The sequence below is a fragment of the Mauremys reevesii genome, linkage group 15 (assembly GCF_016161935.1).
Source record: "Mauremys reevesii isolate NIE-2019 linkage group 15, ASM1616193v1, whole genome shotgun sequence".
Taxonomy (NCBI): domain Eukaryota; kingdom Metazoa; phylum Chordata; order Testudines; family Geoemydidae; genus Mauremys; species Mauremys reevesii.
Window position 1 is genome coordinate 18,118,973 of NC_052637.1, and position 21,475 is coordinate 18,140,447.

At 49.4% G+C, this 21,475-nt stretch overlaps 1 protein-coding gene across 7 annotated transcripts; it reads left to right on the top strand.

Moving 5' to 3' along the window:
* The first annotated feature begins 6,903 nt into the window (after positions 1 to 6,903).
* Positions 6,904 to 20,846, top strand: LOC120383233 (zinc finger protein 665-like). Of its 7 annotated transcripts, none has more exons than XM_039501078.1 (4): positions 6,904 to 7,139; positions 10,451 to 10,577; positions 18,128 to 18,244; positions 18,574 to 20,846. In XM_039501078.1, exons 2-4 carry the CDS (start codon positions 10,451 to 10,453, stop codon positions 20,286 to 20,288), a joined length of 1,959 nt encoding a protein of 652 aa, XP_039357012.1. In that variant the 5' UTR covers positions 6,904 to 7,139; the 3' UTR covers positions 20,289 to 20,846. The 7 variants fall into 7 exon arrangements, with proteins under 7 accessions (XP_039357012.1, XP_039357016.1, XP_039357015.1 ...); XM_039501082.1 differs by having other exon boundaries at positions 18,577 to 20,846; XM_039501081.1 differs by having other exon boundaries at positions 18,131 to 18,244.
* The last annotated feature ends 629 nt before the right edge of the window (positions 20,847 to 21,475 follow it).

The window sequence follows — 21,475 nt, forward strand, 5'->3', positions numbered from 1 at the left end:
TCGCCCCTGCGAGTCTGTGGCAATCCACAAACACCAGAGCTGTGTGTGCCTCAGAAAGTCCCCCAGGGCACAGAGACCCTGAAAACTCCTAGTGAGTGTGTGACAAGTACCCCTCGCCAAGATATTGGCCTCTCCCAAGGGGACTCAGTGACCATATTCTCATCCCATAGCCCCCAAGAATGTCATGGGTTGAGTTTAAACTCAAGATATGCCCGTTGTGAGAAATACTGCCCCAGTCTTCAGTACACTCTGATCATGCCTGATTCACCCCCTGAGCAGGACTCCCCATTCCCAAACCTGACCTGATCACTCAGCTGGAAGGAGGAGAAGAGCTGTGGGTCCCGGATCTCCAAGCCTCCAAGGAAAGGAAGATCCCAAGAGGCAGCCGCACAGGTGAGGAGCCAGTGACACTGACACAGAAACTATATAGCAAATGAAGGAAAAAGTTTAAAATCCATAAAATGTGGTGTGGCCCCCTCAGTTCTGCCTCATCTCACCCAAGTTGGGCTGTGGTCAGCAGGTGTCATGTCATCATGTCAGATATTGCTCATGGCTTCACACCCACCCTGTTTGCTGTCAGGAGTTTTCTCCTCATCTTCACTTCCCTGTGAGTGTTTGGATGGGTTGTGGAGGCAGAATCCAATTTCTCATTCTTCCAATGGTTATTGAGTTGTGTTTTCTCTTTTCTGCCAGCCCAGGCAATGACTCCTGCCTGGATTTTCTCTCTCTTCCAGTAGGTGATGAGACAATGAGTGAGAACGAGGAGGGGAATCCACAGCAGGAAGATCCTGAGCAAGTGGAACTGCAGGGGACCTTTTTGAGAAAAGTAGATGGGAATTTTTCCCAGTGCTTGGAACAGAGAAAAGGCTGGAGTAATTGGTGGGGGTCAGAGAGGAAGCTGGGAAACTGCCGGAGGAAGAAAGTGGATGAATCAATTGAATGTGGAGGAGGAGGCAAGGATCCCAAAGAAATCACAGCCCAGCAGACAAGTCACAAGGAAAAGAAGCTCTGTAAATGCTTGGACTGTGGGAAAAGCTTCAATTACCCCTCAGTCCTTATTAACCACAAGATAATCCACACAGGAGACAGACTTTATAAATGCCTTGAGTGTGGGAAAAGCTACAGTCAACGCTCAGCCCTTATTACCCATGGGAGAATCCATATGGGGGAGAGACCCTATAAATGCTTGGACTGTGGGAAAAATTTCAGTGTGAGCTCACATCTTATTACCCGTCGGAGGATACACACGGGAGACAGACCATATAAATGCCTTGAGTGTGGGAAAAGCTTCAATCATAGCTCCCATCTTATTAAACATCGGAGAGTGCACACGGGAGAGAGACCGTATAAATGCCTTGAATGTTGGAAAAGCTTCAGTGATAAATCAAAACTCATTACACATCAGAGAATCCACATGGGAGAGAAACCACATAAATGCTTGGATGATGGGAAAAGTTTCAGTTCCAGTTCATATCTTCCTAAACATTGGCGAATCCACACGGGACAGAATCTATAAATGTCTTGACAGTGGAAAAAGTTTCAGTCAAAGATCAAACCTTGCTTCACGTCAGACAAACCACACAATGTAGAGAACCCATAAATGCTTGGATTGTGGGAAAAGCTTCAATAACTGCAGGAAAAGATACAGTCTCAGCTCACACATGACTCCTCATCGGGCAATTCACACAAGAAAGAGCTTAAATGTGGGGGAATCTGCATTTGTTGTTTGCGCAGCATCAAGCATCAGCAAATCCACACAGGGAAGAGCCTCTCAGATGTCCTTAGCATGGAAAATGCTTCAGTTGGTGCTAACACCACATTGGACATCAGAAACTCCTCCACAGAGGAGAGAAGTTCTCTGTGCCCTGACTAGGGCTGGCCATAGTAAAAACTCCATTTCCTAATTCCCATACACAGCAGTGGCATTTGGCTCCCAGGTATCCATCTGCCCATCTCTGGGGACAGGTTCCAGTAGCAGCTGACCCTGAGTTGATCAGTGACCCCATGGCTTTGCTTGGTCTAAGCTAACCCCGGGCAGAGGCGGAGGAGAAGTCCCGATCAGCCCCTCCTCCCTGCTGCAGCCCTGGCTGCTGAACTGATGGGCCTTCCTCCCTCCTGCTAACCTGCTGTGGGATGGGAGAGAGAATTTCATCCAGAAGCTCCCTCTGCCTGGAGTTCCACCCTCTCCAGTCCCTTCCCAGATGTGATGCCCCTTCCATGGAAAGGGATACTTAGGCCATAACCCACATTTACTCTGGACACCTGTCTCCATCTTTCAGCTGCCCCTGGACTAGGCTCCCCCACTTACCTGGAGCTGGTCCTTGCAGGGCGAGTGTTTCTGGAGCTGGCAAATTGTTCATTCCCTAAATCTTCTGAGGTGCTGGGTTACAGGGGATCAAATGTGGAGGGACCAGGAGGGATGGGTTATGGGGAGGAAACTGGGAAATTGAACAGTTGGGTCTGGTGGATGTGGGATGCAGAGGGTGCTGGGGAAATCAAGTGTTAGGGATCATGGGATAAGAGAGGAGAGTACAGGGAAGAGAGGTGCTGCCTCTTATCACTCACACCTTCTGCCCCTTTTCCCTGCCTCCTTTGCATTCAGAAAGCACCACTAAGAGGGACTGATTTCTACACAGTCTTTTGTGGGAAGTGTAAAGGCTTTGGGGTCCCACCTCTGCCTGTACAGCATCAGCTTTCGAGGGTCTCTCTGTGGTGGGAAAAGTGTTTGGGATTAGCTAGCAAATCTCCCCTGACCCCCCCCCCCCACTTTTCCTAGTCTAAACTGACCCCAACCATCTTACATATTCTGATTCCCCCCATTAGCAGAGTGATTATTAGTGTCACTGAGTTCCCCTTTGGGGAGAGAGTGTCTCATTCCCCCATAGTCTCACATTGCTCCAGGCTATGCCAAAACATTTATATTTTGTACACTGACTCCCTTTGAGACCAGAATTAAATAGATTTTAAATGTCCTGGAGCAGGGTTAGGAAAATGTGGTGTTGGGTTCTGTGTTATTTGAGGACGATGGAGTGAGTTGGAGGGATTCCATCCTCCCCCCCTTCATTGTCATGCTCCACCCCGATACAGCAACCTCTCTCTGAGCCTTGGAGAGTTTATCCTCTCCCCGTTCTACCCTCCACCTCCCAGCACGGCACTCCCAACAATGTTCTTTACTCTCCATGCTTAGGAATCACACTTTGATTTTTTTGAGCCTGACAGACTCCTGAGGGCTAGAGATGAAAGTGTGTCCTGTACTTGGAGTGGGAATTGAAATGAACCTGAAAGCTCTGTTTGAGCTTTCTGAGCTTAAATCCCTGTTTCCATCTATTGGTAAAGTGGCTTCTGGGTTTTTCCAGCCAAGTCCAGAATATTTGTAGATGGATAGATTTTACCTTTGGTTTGTTTTTTTTCTTTTTTGCATTAGGACAATAATAAAACTTTTGTAAATGACACAACCAAATAATGAGGAGGTGCTGAGTACAGCAGGTTTAGCCAGTTCAGAGGAAAATGGATACATTTGTTTTCCTTCTTTTGGGAGTTATGATTCTGTGGGACTTCACTTTATGAACCTGAAAGTGTTTTGTAGCCAATATTGTAGTGTTGGCTTTTCTCTCTTCCTGAGAGAGAACTCAGGAACTATCACATAGTTTGATATTAGTTTAGTTTGATAGGATATAGCGCAGTTTTATTGAGGACTTTACGAGACAAATGATCATTTGTGAGAAGAGTCTTTTTTATTTTAACCTTTCTTAACCCTTTGTCATGAGATTTTTGTGTGTTTGAACAATGAAAATTATCAATATATTTCAGCATGAATGCTGAGGGTGAGTGCTAGATTCACACTCGGAGAGGCCGAGACTGAATGGGGCATGGAGTTACTTCCTGATCCCTGCAGAGATGTGAGATGCAGTCAGGAGCAGGAGAGGGTGGGGAAACAGAGCTGGGAAACTGCAGACCTTTCTCTTGAGAGCCAATGCTGAGAACTGTGAACTTGCTGTGCCAATGCCAGAGAGACACAGGAATTGCCTTGTGAGTACTGGGTGAAGCCATCCCTGAAATCTAAAGGGCTACAAATTATGTCTCTAGATTAAATATGAGGGGATGGGACAGCATCTCCCGATTGCTGAGAGGATGAGCCTGGGCAGAGACAAGAAGGAAGTTGGGGAAGCCAACATGTCTGAGCCAGCCTTGAATTAAGGCTGACCCCCATTATAGAGGCCAGAGGGAGATGAGGAGCCTGACAGCCCAGCTGGTCATCCCTTCCCCATCTACAAGTGTCTTGCATGGGGATAACAAACAGTCTGCCCCACTCACCCCACACCGTACCCCTCTAATCTCAGCTCCTTGGATTCCCTGCTCTCGGAGTGTTTGCTTTGTACCTGGGTCCCAGCATCTTTCCTGCATTTTCTGCACTTTTCTACCAGTTTGTAACTGTTGCTCTGTTGCTGGTGTATGTGGGATTTGGGTGCTGCAATGTGCTGGGTTGGGGATGTAAAGTACCATGCTGAGCGGGCTGGGGGTGGGGAAAGGAAAGGAGTCTGTCTTTGTCCATCCTTTGGAATAATAAAGTAGAATTTAGTTTCTCATACTCCCAAGTGTAGTTTGTTTTGCATTAACTACCCAGCAGATTCAGAGTGGAGGTTAACAGTAAAAGCAACGCTAACATGGTCTGGTATGGAAATACACAGGGAGGTTTCCCATACAATCTCACCTCTGCCCTATCATAGCCTCAACTGCAGCCACTATACTCACAAATTTATGTATGTAAAATATGGCTACAGTGATTCTGGTCTCTGAGCTGAGTTTCAGCCCAAGATCCCCACTCTCTCAATCTTACCACCTGCTTATTTCTATCTGAGACCCATTTAAATCAATTAAACCTGTGAATAAGGTCTTGCCACACTGTGAGTTTAGATTGGTAGGTTTGGGAGTCTCTCTTTGTTGATACTCAGGCTGTTCCTCATATCACACTTTCATCCAAATTCATTCTTGTCTGATCACAGCGTAATTGTATCTCAGTTAATATCATGATTATTTGTAATACAACAGCAGCCAGGCGCTCCACAGAAGACTACGGCCGTATTGTGCTAGGTACTGCATATACATATCATGGGAGATAGCTCCTCAGGAAAAGAGTTTACAGTCTCAATATGCAGATCGGCCAATGTAATGATTTTGTAACTATCAGGAGCAATCCTGAAATCTAAAGGGCTACGAGTGACGTCCCAATAGGAATGATAAGGGGAGGGGGCAGCATCTCCTGATTGCTGAGAGAACGAGGCTCTGCACTTCATTCACCTTCTGTTATATGTAAAAAAACACAGATTGTTCTCCCCCATAATGACAGCACTTACCCCTAGAGTGCTGAACACATTTTCTGAGCAAAGTCAGTCTGTTACTGGCTTTAGCAATAATCATTAACAATGAGTCTGTTCAGACATTTAGCACCGACTGTCAGACCCTGCCTTGCAGTGATACCATTCAAAGCCCCATATTATTCCAATTAAGGTATTTTAGTGCTTGTGGGCCCAAATTATATTAAACCGATTTTTAAAGCCCATTAGCTTTTGGGTAAGTTTTTCAAAAGCATCTTTCCCAAAATGACTTAGGGTTGTATTTTTTAAGGTATTAGGTACCTGAGGATGCAGATAGGGGCTTACTGGCGTTACCAAAGAAGGTTAGGCACCAGGGGCTAGATGCACAAAAAGATTTAGGTCCCCAGCTGCTACTTTTACTTTAGGTACCTGCATCTGACATTTAGATGCCACCAATCCTCAACTGACAGCCCCCCCCCTCAACTATTGCCTAACTCTGATGGTGTCTAAAGATCCTGTGCACCTAAATTTCTGTCATTTAAATCATCCAAGAGCCTACAAATCTGGTTCTGGGCATGCTCCCAGCTGCCTCAGGTTAGGCACACAGATCCCTATTTCATACCTAAGCACCAGCACGCTCCTCACACTATGTTTTCCCTGGCCTGTCTCTAATGTGGCTGCCCCACTGCCCACTCTGGTTTGTCTCAGGCCCGTGCCCCATTATGGGCTGGGGGAGGCTAAATTTGGTGTTTCAACTCACATGGCACAATGCCACTAGCTCAATTTTGGCCCCAGATGCTCCCCTCCCTCCCCCTCGCGCAACCATGGTGGGACATTCCGGCCTATCCAGAGTGCTCAGAGCACCAGCCCCAGAACCAGACCAGCTGGTGCTTCACTGCCAACATTCAGGCACAGCATGGGGAGCTGCTGTCAGTGCTCACATGAGGGAGCCAGCCAGGAGAGGGGCAGAGGGGGACTGGCAGGGGGCAGACATGGTAGGGGTTGCCTAGAGCCCAGTAATGGGTTAATCCAGCCCTATGAATAACCAGAGGAACCTGATGGCAAAGCCCTGACAGCTCCATGGCCTGAGCTAGGGGAGCAGAGATTGAAACTCCAGCCCAGGGCTAGTAGCCAGTGAGCCTGGTGTGGAGACAAAAGACCATCTCTGAAAAACTGCTCCCTGTGCCAGTCTGTGATCAGAGTGACACTCACAGAGTCAGTGTCACCAAGAAACCTGTCTCCTGCTGTTCCCGGTTCTGGGCAGCCTGTCTAGGACCAGGACCTCCATGTGTCCCTGTTAATACTGGGGACTCTGTGGAACAATGCCCAGTTTCCATGGAAATGCCCCTTCTCCCCTCATTCTGGGATCTGGACGTCTCCTTCCTGCCCATTGACAGAGTGGCTCCTATGTATGATGCTCCCTTAATGCTGAGAGAAGCTGCCTATGCCCAGGGGAACTGGGGCCCTGGGAGGCAGGCTCTGTGGTAGGGGGTTGCAGTGCAATCCCTTGATCGCTAGGACCCAGGAGCAGCTGGGATGCGGCTCTGGGAGCGATCGCTGGGGTCACTCAGTCTAGGCAGCAGGAAGTGAATCGCACTCCCTGCAGTGACTCTGGGGCGCTGCCACGCGTCTTGCAAGATCCCTGAGTCCCGGCGGCTGCTGGGACCCCGGAGCCCTGGCTGCAGCCGGGAGAGGTGAATCTCGAGCAGTAACATTCCGGCTGCTCCCAGGAGCCTCTCCCAGGGCAGAGCCCCCAGCCCGGCCAGGACCCCCATTCCCGGGCCCCAGCCCCTGCTCCCAGGGCGGGCACCGCTTGGAGGGAAGGTAAGAGAGACCCTCCCCCAACCCCACCCGCAGGGAGCGGTGCCCCCGGTGCTCCCCGGGCTGCAGGGGGAGGGTTTGGCCCAGGCTGCTCCCAGCGGAGCTGGCTGCGATTCCTGCCCTGTGCCCAGGGGAGCTGCCGCCAGCTCCCATTGTTTGCAGGGCGGGTGAAGCCAGCGCGCGCCGTGGGGGGTGGGGGCGGGGGCTGGGACAGCGACACGTGGGGGGATAAAGGCGGGTGGGAGCCGGAGGGGGCTGAAGAGGGGCAGGGGTGTGTGGCAGGAGGGAACTGAAGTATGAATTGGGTTGTGTGGGGGGGGGTAGAAGGGGCTGAACTGGGATGCAGGGGGCGGGATGGGAGTAGGGGCAGTGGTTGCGCTGCAGGAGGATGAAGCAATGCGGAGACTCGGGCGGGAGGAGAATCCTGGGGCGGGAGGGAGTAGGGCTGGGATAGAAGGAATGTGTGTGTGTGTGTGTGTCGGGGGGGGGGGCAGTGAGAAGGGAAGAGGGGGGGTGAGACTGGGGGCTGGAGGGAGAACGGCGGTGCACGCGGAGGCTGGCTGGGGAATGGGGAGAGAGCCTAGTGATAAAGGAGAGCGATCGTGAGAGATACAATGGCAGCTCCTCCAGCGCATAGTGCAGGGAGGGGAGGGGTGGGGGCTGCCCTGCCCAGCCGTGAGCTGGGCATTTTGTTTTTAGAGGAAATGGTCACGCGGGGGGGGGGGGGGAGGAGCGGACTAAGCCCTTAGGGCTGCAAAGCTACAAGGCAAATATCCCCACAGAATTTGCCCCCAACAGATACACTATTGCATTATTTTCTTAAACCAAACTCATGATTTCTGGGCTCTGGGACTGTCTGGGGTGGCAGGACGGACCAGGGCTTCTCTTGGATTTCTGAGCAGGATTCAGGGCTCAGAGTCACTGCCAGAACAGCAGGGGATAGATCCGAATGGGTGAATGAGAGCAGCATCTGCCTGGCTGCCCCTGGGACTGCTGGAGGAGACCTGGGGCTCTCAAAAAGAACAGGAGTACTTGTGGCACCTTAGAGAGGAACAAATTTATTTGAGCATAGGCTTTTGTGGGCTACAGCCCACTTCATCGGATGCATGTTGTGGAAAATACAGTAGGAAGATATATATATACACAGAGAACATGAAACAATGGGTGTTACCATGCACACTATAAGGAGAGCGATCAGTTAAGGTGAGCTATTATCAGAAGGAGAGAAAAAGAACTGTTTGTAGTGGTAATGAAAATGGCCCATTTCCAGCAATTGACAAGGAGATGTGAGGAAGTGTGTGTGTGGTGGTGGGGAATAAACATGGGGAAATAGTTTTACTTTGTGTAATGGACCATCCACTCCCAGTCTTTATTCAAGCCTAATTTGATGGTGTCCAATTTGCAAATTAATTCCAATTCAGCAGTCTCTTGTTGGAGTCTGTTTCTGAAGTTTTTTGTTGCAATATTGTGACTTTTAGGTCTGTAATTGAGTGGCCAGGGAGATTGAAGTGTTCTCCAACTGGTTTTTGAATGTTATAATACTTGACATCTTATTTGTGTCCATTTATTCTTTTACATAGAGACTGTCCAGTTTGGCCAATGTACATGACAGAGGCACATGATGGCATATATCACATTGGTAGATGTGCAAGTGAACAAGACCCTGATGGCGTGGCTGATGTGATTAGGTCCTATGATGGTATCCCCTGAATAGATATGTGGACAGAGTTGGCAACGGGCTTTGTTGCAGGGATAGGTTCCTGGGTTGGTGTTTTTGTTGTGTGGTGTGTGGTTGCTGGTGAGTATTTGCTTCTGGTTGGGGGGCTGTCTGTAAGCAAGGACTGGCCTGTCTCCCAAGATCTGTGAGAGTGATGGATCGTAGGTGACTTCTGGATGTAGAAGCTCTCTACACCAACATTCCACACAAAGATGGACTACAAGCCATCAGGAACAGTATCCCTGATATTGTCATGGCAAACCTGGTGGCTGAACTTTGTAACTTTGTCCTCACCCATAACTATTTCACATTTGAGGACAATGTGTACCTTCAAATCAGCGGCACTACTATGGGTACCCGCAGTAGGGACCGTCTGACTAGGATGGTGATAGTGACTGTGAAATGCTCAGAGAGATAAGAGGCTATAAAAATAAAAAACTCAATAATAACAGGGGATTTCAACTATCCCCATATTGACTGGGTACATGTCACCTCAGGATGGGATGCAGAGATAAAGTTTCTTGACACTGTAAATAACTACTTCTTGGAGCAGTCAGTCCTGGAACCCCCAAGAGGAGAGGCAATTCTTGATACAGTCCTCAGTGGAGCAGAGGATCTGGTCCAAGAGGTGAATATTGCTGGACTGCTTGGTAATAGGGACCATAATATAATTAAATTTAACAACTCTGTGAGGGGGAAAACACCACAGCACCCCAATGTTGTAGCATTTAATTTCAGAAAGGGGAACTATACAAAAAATGAGGAAGTTAGTTAAACAGAAATTAAAAGATATGTGCCACAAGTCAAATCCCTGAAAGCTGCATTGAAAGTTTTTAAAGATACCATAATAGAGACTCAACTTAAATGTGTACCCCAAATTAAAGAGATGCAATAAAAAGTGCCACCATGGCTAAACAACGAAGTAAAAGAAGCGATGAGAGGCAAAAAGACATCCTTTAAAAAGCGGAAGTTAAATCCTATTGAGAAAAATAGAAAGGAGTATGAACTCTGGCAAATGAAGTATAAAAATATAATTAGGAAGGACAAAAAAGAATACACAGGGTCAGGTAGGGAGGAGGATAGGGTCTGAAAAACCCACTGGGACTTGCTCAGGCTAAGGCCTGATTTATGAACAGGCTCATTGGGAGGTGAACATTCTCCCATTTCTGAAACAGGAACTGCCGCTCCCCTGGACAGGGCTGGGAAAACAGACCAGAGTGTGGAACTGAACCCACTAGGTAGAGACTGCAGGGGAATACAAAGGGATGATGCTGGGATTCCTGTCCCTGTCACCTGCCCAGATCTCTGCTTCCCACATCAGCCTGTGCCTAGTAGGTTTGTGGTAAATGAGAAGACCCTGCCCTCCTCTGTCTGTTGGGAGGGACATGGAGTTCTCACTTTCTTGCCACTCACTGAAGCTTCCTGGCTGCTCTGAGCAGGGTGGGGGTGAGATTCTGCTTCTCTGTCTCCCCCACTCACCCCCACCCGGGTGAGCTTGCTTGCTTGCTTGCTTCCCTCCTTCCTTCCTTCCTTCCCATGAATAGTGGGATTGTGGCTGTGGCAGCAGGTGCTGAGTAGGGAAAATTTGTTGTTTCAGATGCCAGTGACTTTCGAGGACGTGGCTGTGTATTTCACCGAGGGGCAGGGGGCCCTGTTGGACCCTGGTCAGAGAGCTCTGTACAGGGAAGTCATGGAGGAGAATTATGAGAATGTGACCTCACTGGGTAAGGCTTTCCTGGTCTCTCTGTTATTAGAAGCCATGGGGTCTGCATTTCCAAATCTGTCAGGTGCATCTTTGGAGAGAGAGACTGGAGGTGAACGAACCCTATAATCCACAGCTGCTGTGTGAGAGAGACTTTCATCTCCTTACACCCTCCAATGAGATAAGGGTGTCAAAACCTAATGGACATTCTATCTCATCCCCACCCCTCCAGTTTCAAGGGGGCAGAAGCTGTGTATTGTCCTGTCTGTATTATTTTTCAGGCACACACAGAATCCCTGTGTGACCAGTTCCCCCTGGGGTGCCACCTAGAACTGGGGTACCACTGAGCCCTCTGACCCACAAGGCCTGGGCTCCCTCTCACACTGTGCATCTATGACAAGCTGCAGACCCACTCCTAGTCCCACACTTCCACCAGCATCCACACAGGCAGGGACACACCCCGCTGCAATTACATGAAGGCTCTCTGTCCAGCCCCTGCATGAACCAACAACAGGAATGCTATAACCAGGATAACTCCCAGCTCCCACCCCCTCTGGAGTATGAACCCAAAATTATACCATATTGTGCTGCACAGGGAACTGTACAATGTAAGATCATAGAGTTCACCTCCCCCCTCAGTGTGGGGAGGAAATGCAACAAACTTGTGTTAAATCAAACTAAGGCCTTGTCTACACTACAAGACTATTTCGAATCAACTTAGTTCGAATTTGTGGATTCGACCTTATGAAGTCGAATTTGTGTATCCATACTAAATACACTAATTCGAATTTCTGAGTCCACATTCACGGGGCCAGCGTCGACTTTGGAAGCGGTGCACTGTGGGAAGCTATCCCACAGTTCCCGCAGTCCCCGCTGCCCATTGGAATGCTGGGTAGAGCCCCCAATGCCTGCTGGGGGGAGAAATGTGTCGAGGGTGGTTTTGGGTAAGTGTCGTCATTGAACCGTCAATCACAACCTCCCTCCCTCCCTCCTTGAAAACGCCTGCGGGTAATCTGTTCGTGCACTTTTCTGGTCAGTGACAGCGCGGACGCCACAGCACTGCAAGCATGGAGCCCGCTGCGATCATCGCCGTTTTCTCCTCCTCGCACTTTATCGTCCACCTCTTCCACAGTCAGCTGCTGAGAAATTGGGCCACTTTTCAATGGTGCTGCAAGCACTGGGGGACCATAGGGGACGTTTTACAAACATCAACGTCGGGTGGCCGGGCAAGGTTCATGATGCGTGTGTTTTCAGGAACTGTGTGCTGCTCAGACGCCTGCAGGAAGGTAGTTTCTTCCCGGACCACGAAATAACTGTTGTGGATGTGCAGATGCCTATAGTCATCCTCGGGGATCTAGCCTGCCCGCTAATGCACTTGCTCATGAAGCCCTATACAGGCGCCTGGGACAGCGACAAGGAACTCTTCAAATACCAGCGAGCAGCGTGACCTGTGACTGTTCAGTTTCTTTACAGAGAAGCTGAACCTGCCCCTGTTTCTTTACCCAGTTACTGTTGACTCTCCTCTTCGGTTACATACCCGTTCACCCGTTACCCCCACTTCCAGCACACGTGTAAAAATAAAATACATGTCCCATTATTACTTAACAAAGGTTTCTTTATTCATGACTTTTCGTGAAAGGGTTGAAACTGGGACGCAGGCTGTGCTGGGTAGGGTGTGCGGTGATGTAAAGACCGCCTCTAAACTCAAGGAATGACAGGCTCCTGCTCCTAGAGCGGTCCGCAGTGCCGGAATGCTTCTTTCAACGGAGCCTGCCATTCCTCTTTATGGAATTCTGTGTGCGGGCGGATATGTGACCTTGTGGTGGAGGAGGACGGATACAGATTCCTCAGCTGCGTGACTCAGCGGTCCAGGACAAGGACCGCTGTATAAGATCTGTAACCGCCCTCCCCCGCTGCAAAGTCACATCTCCCCCCCCCACACAGAACCAGGAAACCACCACCAAAAAACGACCAGGGTGCCTACTGACTGCACCGTGTGTGTGACCCGCTGCTGATCCTGCCCCCGTGTCTGTACCCTGGGAAAGGTGACTGTCCTATGCAATTAACCACCCCCTTCCCCACGCCCCCCATTCAAACACAGTCTTCTTTGAAAAAACATAACGGAAACAGTAATTAACAGCAAAGCATTTTTATTAATTAAATACACAGTTAGGGGATGGGATTGGGATTGGGACTACTGTGAGTGTGGAAGTGAAGGACTTCGGCAAAGGTAGGGTATGAGAGCTTTTGGGTACTTGAGCACTGTGCTGTGGTGCAGTGACAGTATTCACGTCCCCGGCCGCCCCTCCTCCTGATTACTTTCGTTGAGGGGGGTATGGGACTTTGTGGCAGGGGAGTGCGGTTGCAGATACACTGCAGGGTGTCTCTGTCCTCCTGCGGTCCTGCAGAACATCCACAAGGCGCCTGAGCGTGTCCGTTTGCTCCCTCACTAGTCCAAGCAGCGTTTCAGTAGCCTGCTTGTCTTACTCACGCCACCTCTCCTCCCGTTCGCTGTGTGAGCGCTGGCACAGAGAGACGGTCTCCCTCCACTGGCTCTGCTGGTCCGCCTCTGCTAGGTAGCAGCCCATACGCCTCGAACATCTTGTCCCTTGTCTTTTCTTTTCGCGCCTAATCTTTGCCAGCCTCTGCAGGGATGCTGTGGCAGGTCTGGAGACAGTGGAAGCTGTGAGATGGGAAACAGGGAGTGAATTCCTTGCAAAGATACATTTTGGCGAACAATTAACTGAGTCTAGGCTGTCTCTGTGAATTCTGGGTTGAGACCCCTGTGCCTGCTGGGGCACAAATCATTTTCGCGGTGGATTCTGGGTAAATGTCGCCAGTCATTCCTTCCTCCGGGAAAGCAACGGCAGACAATCATTTCAAGCCCGTTTTCCCAGAATTGCCCTGGCATACGCCATAGCGTGGCAACCATGGACACTGTTTTGCCTTTTGTGTATGTCCCCGTATGTGTACTAGATGCCGCTGACAGAGGCGGGCCAGCAGCACTACACAGCAGCATGAGTTTGCTTTTGCATGACAGCAGAGATGGTTACCAGCCATATTGTACCATCAACCATACCATAAATTGGTAATAAGATGGTAATAAGATGGGCATGGTTACCTGTCCTTTTGCACTGCACCATTTGCTGCTGTCATAAGTGCCCCTGGCCGAGCAGCCAGGGGCACAAAAGCAAAAACTGGGAATGACTCCCTGAGTCAATCCCTCCTTTTTGGTATCTAAAAATAGAATCAGTCCTGCCTAGATTATGGGCAAGTGTACTAGAGAACCACTGTATCATAGAACCAGAGAGCACAGCTGCTCTGTGTCCGATCCTGCATAAATTATGAGCTGTATGCTATTCACAGGGGGTGCTCCTGCAACAACACCACCTGTTCATTCCGTTCTTACCCCGGCCTTCCTGGGCTACCATACCATTGTCCCCCCACTTGTGTGATGAAGTAATAAAGAATGCAGGAATAAGACATAGTGACTTGTTTGTGAGAAATGACTGGAAGGAAGCCTCCAGCTGCAATGATAGTCCAGGCAGGACATTAAGGAGTGTGGATGAAGGAGCCCATCATCCCTCTGCTAGTCCAGGGGCAATTGAATGTTTTGGTTCAATGAAGGGTGGGGCTGATGGAGCTCAGCCCCCTGTTGCAATGATGAGGACGGTTACCAGCCATATTGTACCATCAGCCATCAAAAATTAGGGACAGGTGCCCTTGATCGACCTTACTGATACTAGTCGGCATGGTTACCAGCCCTTTTGCACTGCCCCATGTGCCAATAGGCTGATGATGAGGATGGATTTCCATCTTATTGTACCATCAACCACCCATGGCGGGGGGGGGGGGGGAGCAAGGATGTTGGTGTTGAGTGCTGCACCATCGCGTCTATCTGCAGCATTCAGTAAAGATAGGGTGACATGTAAAAGAGTCAACAGAGGATTGTTTTCACTTCTGGTGGTGGGTGGGGTGAGTGCGCAAATTGCCGAACTATGCCCTGACCCACCGCAGACACTGTGTTTGACCCTAGAAGCATTTGGAGCTCATCCAAGAATGCAAATACTTTTCGGAGACAGCAGGAACTGTGGGATATCTTGCGTCCTCATTCCCCCCTCCCTCCATGAGCGTCCATTATATTCTTTGGCTTTCCGTTACGCTCGTCACGCAGCTGCGTGCTGAGTCTGTGCTATGCCGTCTGTCCGTAGATTTTTTAAAAATACTTTGGACCAGGCGTAAAAAAACAGTAATTACCCTAATTAGATGCAGGAGTCTCTGAGCGAGATCACCCTGAGGAGGGTCACTGAAGGAGATAGAGAGCGCATGCTGCGTGAAAGCTAGCACGAAGCAGGGCCCGATGCAGCCGTGCTCGGGGAGGCAGTGCTCCCTGAGTTCCTCATGAAAGTCTTGCGCGGAAAACTGTGCTACCACGGAGCACCCAATAAGGCAGCTCTCCCCAGGAACCTCCTGCTGATGCTTTTCCATTAACGCAAGGAGAGCTTCGTGGAGATCTCCAAGGATGATTTCTGTTCTATCCCCATATCTAGAGAGACCTCCTTTTCACACAGTTAAGATTCCTGTTATATTAAGAATAAAAGTTAACATGGTTACAGCACTTACCGACTGCTCCTTCCCCTGATTCAGGGTCCGGGTTAATGGCCGGGGAGGGTTGTTGGGGGATCTCCGTGACGGTGATGAATAGATCCTGGCTGTCGGGGAAACCAGCGTTGTAAGCGCTCTTGCCTGCCTCGTCCTCCACAAACCCTTCCTCATCTTCCCCGTCCGCGAACATCACCGAGGAACTGGCCGTCGACACTGTCCCATCGTCAGAGTCCACGGTCACTGGTGGGGCAGTGGTGGCAGGCTCCGTAGCGTCCGTTTGCCGCTTTGATTTTTTGGTAGCCTTGTCTGGGGTCCTTGATTTTCACGCGGCGCTGCATTGCATCCCGCCTGTATCCTCTGTCTCTCATGGCTTTGGAGACCTTCTCATAGGTCTTCGCATTCCCTGTTTTGGAGCGCAGCTCCGAAAGCACAGACTCCTCGCCCCACACACTGATCAGATCGAAGAGTTCCCAGTCAGTCTATGCTGGGTCCCTCTTTCTATTCACAGATAACATGAACTCCTCTGCTGGAGAGCTCTGCATCGTTGCAGGTGCTGCGGAGCTCGCCCCGATGTCCAGCCAGGACGTCAGATTCAAAGTGCCCAGACAGGAAAATAAATTCAAATTTTCCCGGGTCATTTCCTGTGTGGCTGGTCAGAGAATCCAAGCTCGGACTGCTGTCCAGAGCGTCAACAGAGTGGTGCACTGTGGGATAGCTCCCGGAGCTACTAAGTTCGATTTGCATCCACACCTAGCCTAATTCGAGCTAGCCATGTCGAATTTAGCGTTACTCCACCTGCCGGGGTGGAGTACCAAATTCGAACTAAAGAGCCCTCTAGTTCGAATTACCCGTATTTTTCCATGTATAAGACGCCCCCACTTTTCTAACCCCAAATTCAGGTTTTTGTTTTTTTTTCTCCCCTGCTTTGCCGCTCCGGCCATGCCCCAGGTTTTTTTGTTTTGTTTTCTTTTCCCTCCAGCCGCACTGCAGCTGTCCCCCCGACTTTGCTGCTCAGGCCCAGGAAGAGGACGCGGAGGTAGGGGTAGAGGGAAGGAGGAGGGCCGTGCGCCTGGCTGGTCTCCGGAGGCAGCCCTGCCCGGCTCCTGCCGCGTCCCTCCCCGGCCGCGTGACTCCTGCCGCCCGGCTCCCCGGCTCTCCCGGTCCCCAGCCGCCCGACTCTCCCGGTCCCCAGCCGCCCGGCTCTCCCGGTCCCCAGCCGCCTGGCTCCCCCGGTCCCCAGCCGCCCGGCTCCCCGTGTCCCCGGCTCCCTCGGTCCCCAGCCGCCCGGCTCCCCGCGTCCCCGGCCGCCCGGCTCCGGTAGTGCGGTCCGGGCACTGCGGCGGCCGCGACCCCACCTACCCGGATGCCCGGCTCCGAACACTGCCCGTCCCCGCGCTCCCAGCTCCAGCCGCGATGGATTGTAGCGCCACCAGCCACGTGCAGGCAGCGCGGTAAGGGGGCAGGGAGGGGGTGTTGGAGAGAGGGCAGGGGAGTTCCGGGGTGGGGGGGGGTGGATAGGGGTTGGGGGGGTCAGAGGGCAGGGAACAGGAGGCTTACTTCCGTGTATAAGACTACCCTCAATTTTTAGGCTAAGGATTTTAGGAAAAAGTATAGTCTTATACACGGAAAAATACGGTAAATGGCTTCCTCGTGTGGACGGCTGAGCGGTTAGTTCGAATTAACGCTGCTAAATTCGAATTAAAGTCCTAGTGTAGACCAGGCCTAAGATTTTTTCCCCCAAACACTTCACTTAAAGGCACACTGGGTTTAGATTAAAACATAAAACACGTTTATTAGCTACAAAAGATAGACTTTAAGTGATTATAAGTGATAGCAAACAGATCAAAGCAGATTACCTAGCAAATAAACAAACACAAACTAAGCTTAATATACTAAATACATTGGATATGTTAGCAGATTCTCACCCTAACTGATGGTACAGGCAGACTTGTAGATTCTTAAGGCACAAGCTGCATTAGCTTTACAGCTTGTTTTTCTCGGGTCTTCATACACAGGCTAGAAATCCCTTCAGCCTGGATCCAGCACTTCCCCCAGTTCAGTCTTTGTTCCTCAGGTGTTTCCAGGAGTCTTCTTGTATGAGGAGTGAAGAACAACAGATGAATTCACTCTCTGCCTTAGATAGCTTTAGCATGCAGTGGGAACCCTTTGTTTCAAAACTTGGTTCCCAGACCAGTTTGTGGAAAAATACTGACATCCCAAGATGGAGTCCAGAGACGTGTGGTCTGGTCACATGTCCTTGTAGAGTTATAGCAGCCACTGTTTACTGGCTGGCCAAAATGCCCACAGGAAGGTTAAGCTATTCCACAGTTCATTGTCTTTGCTGATAGACCATCAGCCCCGTCTGGCTTCTTCATTGTTGTACCTGAAAGGCTGGCCGTGGGTGTTTTCCAGAGTAAGCCCATTTGAATTACAGATCCCTAGTCAATAATCATAACTTTAGATACAAAAATTATACTTGCATACAAATTGGATATTCCTATTCAGCAAATCACAACTTTTCCAATAACATCTTACATGACTCGTCTTGCAAAAAAGGAATAATAATTACGCTATAATTATATCATAATAATATCACTATGAAGAATATGCGGTGCAGTGTCACATCCTGTTCACCTCCCTTCTTGGGACCAGCTCCAGCCATGATGAGGGGTTTGGGCACTGCAGATTTAGAAATAGACAGGGGTTTAACTCCAGAGCTGTGTGTGTGTCAGCAAGGCCCCCAGAGTACACAGATCCTGCAAACTCCTAATGAGGGTGTAACAATTCCTCTCACCTCCCCAGACATCTGTCTTTCCCAAGGGGGCTCAGTGACCACATTCCCATCCTCCTGGATTCCATGTTCTCCCAGCACAGCACAGGCACAGGTTCAACTCCAGGAATGTCCTTTGTGACAAATACTCTACCAATCCTTCATGCACCCTGATCTTGTCTCTTTTCATCCCCAAGCAGGGTTTCCCATTCCCAAACCTGACCTGATCACCCGGCTGGAACGATGGGAAGAGCCATGGATACCCGATCTCCAGGCCTGCCAGGAAAGGGAGATTCTGAGAGATACCCACATAGGTAAGGTGTTGGTAAAACTGATACAGAAACCATCTGGCGATTGAGGGAAAACATTGAGAATCCCAAAAATGTGGTGTCAGCGAGCACCTCAGTTCTGCCTCATCTCACCCAGGTCAGGGCTGTAGTCAGTATATATCATTCATGGCTTTCCATCCATCCTGCCAGCTGCAGGCGTTTCCTTCCCTATGAGTGTTTGGATGGGATGTGAAGGCAGAATACAATTGTACAGTCTTTGAAAATTTATTGTGTTGGATTTTCCCTTTGTGCTGTTCCTCTTTCTCCTCACCACAGACAGTGACTTCTGCCTGGATTGTCTGTCTCTATCCCAGCAGGTGATAAGCGAGAGAGTGAGAAAGAGGAGGATAATCAACATCAGGAATTTCCTGGGAAAGTGGAACCACAGAGGACCTTTAGGAGAAGAGCTTTAGGGAATTTCTCGCAGTGCTTGGAACAAAGAAAAGCCTCTGGAAATCAGCACTGGTCAGAGAGGCTATTCAGAAACCAGCCTACCAAGAAAGTGACTGAATCTATTAAATATGTGGGAGGATGCAAGGATCTTGAGGAAACCATAGCCCAGCAGACAAATCACAAGAAAGAGAAACCCAATCAGTGCCTCAAATGTGGGAAACAATTCATTCTGAGATCACACCTTCTTACACATCAGACAATCCATATGGGAGAGAAACCCCATAAATGCTTTGAGTGCGGGAAGAGCTTTAGCCACAGCTCATACCTCACTGCACATTGGAGGACCCACACTGGAGAGAGACCCTATATATGCTTGGACTGTGGGAAAAGCTTCAGTAACAGCTCAAACCTCACTAAACATCGGAGAATCCACACAGGAGAAAGACCATATAAATGCCCAGACTGTGGGAAATGTTTCATTCAGAAGTCAACTCTTGTTACACATCAGACAATCCACACTGGAGAAAGACCCCATAAGTGCTTAGACTGTGGGAAAAGCTTTAGCCACAGCTCATACCTCATTAGACATTGGGGGACCCACTTGGGAGAGAGACCCTATAAATGTCTTGAGTGTGGGAAAAGTTTCATTCGGAACTCGCACCTTATTAGACATCAGAGGATTCATACTGGCGATAAACTTCATCAATGCCTCCACTGTAGGAAAAGTTTCATTGAGAGACCAAACCTTATTAGACATCAGGCAATCCACACAGGAGAGAGCCCCCATAGATGCTTGGAGTGTGGGAAAAGTTTCACACAGAGATCAGCTCTTGTTACACATCAAGCAATCCACACAGGAGAGAGACCTCATAAGTGCTTGGACTGTGGAAAAAGTTTCATTCAGAGAACAAACCTTATTTCACATCAGACAATACACACAGGAGAAAAACCGCATAAATGCTTGGATTGTGGGAAAAGTTTTGCTCACAATTCAGGACTTATTGTGCATCAGAGAATCCACACAGCAGAGAAGCCCTATAAATGTTTGGACTGTGGAAAAAGTTTCAGTCACAAATCAAATCTTAATAAACATCAGAGAATCCACACGGGAGAAAGGCCATATAAATGCCTGGACTGTGGGAAATGTTTCATTCAGAAATCAAGCCTTGTTACACATCAGACAACCCACACTGGAGAGAGACCCCATAAGTGCTTGGACTGTGGGAAAAACTTTAGCCACAGCTCATACCTCACTAGACACTGGAGGACCCACACGGAGGAGAGACCCTATAAATGCCTTGAGTGTGGGAAAAGTTTCATTCAGAGCTCACACCTTATTAGACACCAGAAAATTCATACTGGAGATAAACCTGATAAATGCCTCCACTGTGGGAAATGTTTCACTGAGAGAACAAACCTTATTAGACATCAGGCAATCCACACAGGAGAGAGCCCCCATAGGTGCTTGGAGTGTGGGAAAAGTTTCAGTCAGCGATCAAACCTTATTGTACATCAGAGAATCCACACAGGTTATAACCTTCATAAATGCCTTGACTGTGGGAAAAGCTTCAGTAGGAGCTCAGAGCTTACTAAACATCAGATAATCCACAAGGGTGAGACCATAGAAATAGTTTAAAGAACAGGAGTACTTGTGGTTCCCAACCTTTTACGTTTGGCGATGAACCACGGAGGACCGTGGTGGCGGACGAGCATCTGCCGAAATGCTGCCGACAAGTGGCAACGTTAATAGGAGTCGCCGCTGACAAGCAGTGTCATCCATTCGGCCACATTTTGGCGGCAACTCCTCTGGATGGCGCTGCTTGGCGGCGGCATTTCGGTGGATGCTTGTCTGCTGGCCAGTATGCAGGCGCACTTAGACACCCCGGTGGGTGCCATGGCACCCGTGGGCACCACGTTGGAGACCCCTGCCTTAGAGACTAACAAATTTATTTGAGCATAAGCTTTCATGGGCTACAGCCCACTTCGTCGGATGCATAGACTGGAACATATAGTGAGGAGATATACACATACAGAGAACATGAAAAGGTGGGAGTTGCCCTACCAACTCTAAGAGGCTAATTAATTGAGGTGAGCAATTATCATCAGGAGAAAAGTAACGTTTGTAGTAATAATCAAGATGGCCCATTTCAGTTGACAAGAAGGTGTGAGGATACTTAACATGGGGAAATAGATTCAATGTGTTTAATGGCTTAGCCATTCCCAGTCTCTATTCAAGCCTAAATTGATGGTATCTAGTTTGCATATTAATTCAAGTTCAGCAGTTTCTCATTGGAGTCTGTTTTTGAAGCTTTTCTGTTACAAGATTGCCACCTTTAAGTCTGTTGCTGAGTGACAGCTTGACTGTGGGAAAAGATTCAACCTGAGTTCACACATCAGAGATCCACACAACAGAGAGACCTTGAAAGTGGGGAAAACTTCCATTGGTTGTTCCCATAGTATCAGGCATCATCAAATCCACACAGGGAAGAAACCTCTGAGATGTTCCCAGTGTGGAAAATGCTCCTAGTGTAGCTAACACCATATTAGACTGGTCTAAGCAAACCCAAGGCAGAGGATAGGAAGCCCCAACCAGCCCCATCTCCCTGCTGCAGCCTTGGTTGCTGAGCTAATTGGCCACAGGTGGAGGAAGGAAGAGAGGAAAAACTTCTCCAGACACTCCCTCGGCCTGGCTGAAGTTTCCCCCTTTCCCATCCTTCCCAGATGGGATCCCCCTTCCATGGAGATTAAGAGAAGAATACTTGGGCCAGGCCCCACTTTCCCTCTAGACACCTGTCCCACCCCGTCATCTTCCACCAGCACCTG

Excerpts from the sequence above, each read along its gene's own strand:
- LOC120383233 (XM_039501078.1), top strand. The coding sequence starts at position 10,451 with ATGCCAGTGACTTTCGAGGACGTGGCTGTGTATTTCACCGAGGGGCAG. Across the intron at positions 10,578-18,127 it reads TGAGAATGTGACCTCACTGG|CAGGGTTTCCCATTCCCAAA; the intron begins GTAAGGCTTTCC and ends TTCATCCCCAAG. Across the intron at positions 18,245-18,573 it reads TCTGAGAGATACCCACATAG|CAGGTGATAAGCGAGAGAGT; the intron begins GTAAGGTGTTGG and ends TCTCTATCCCAG.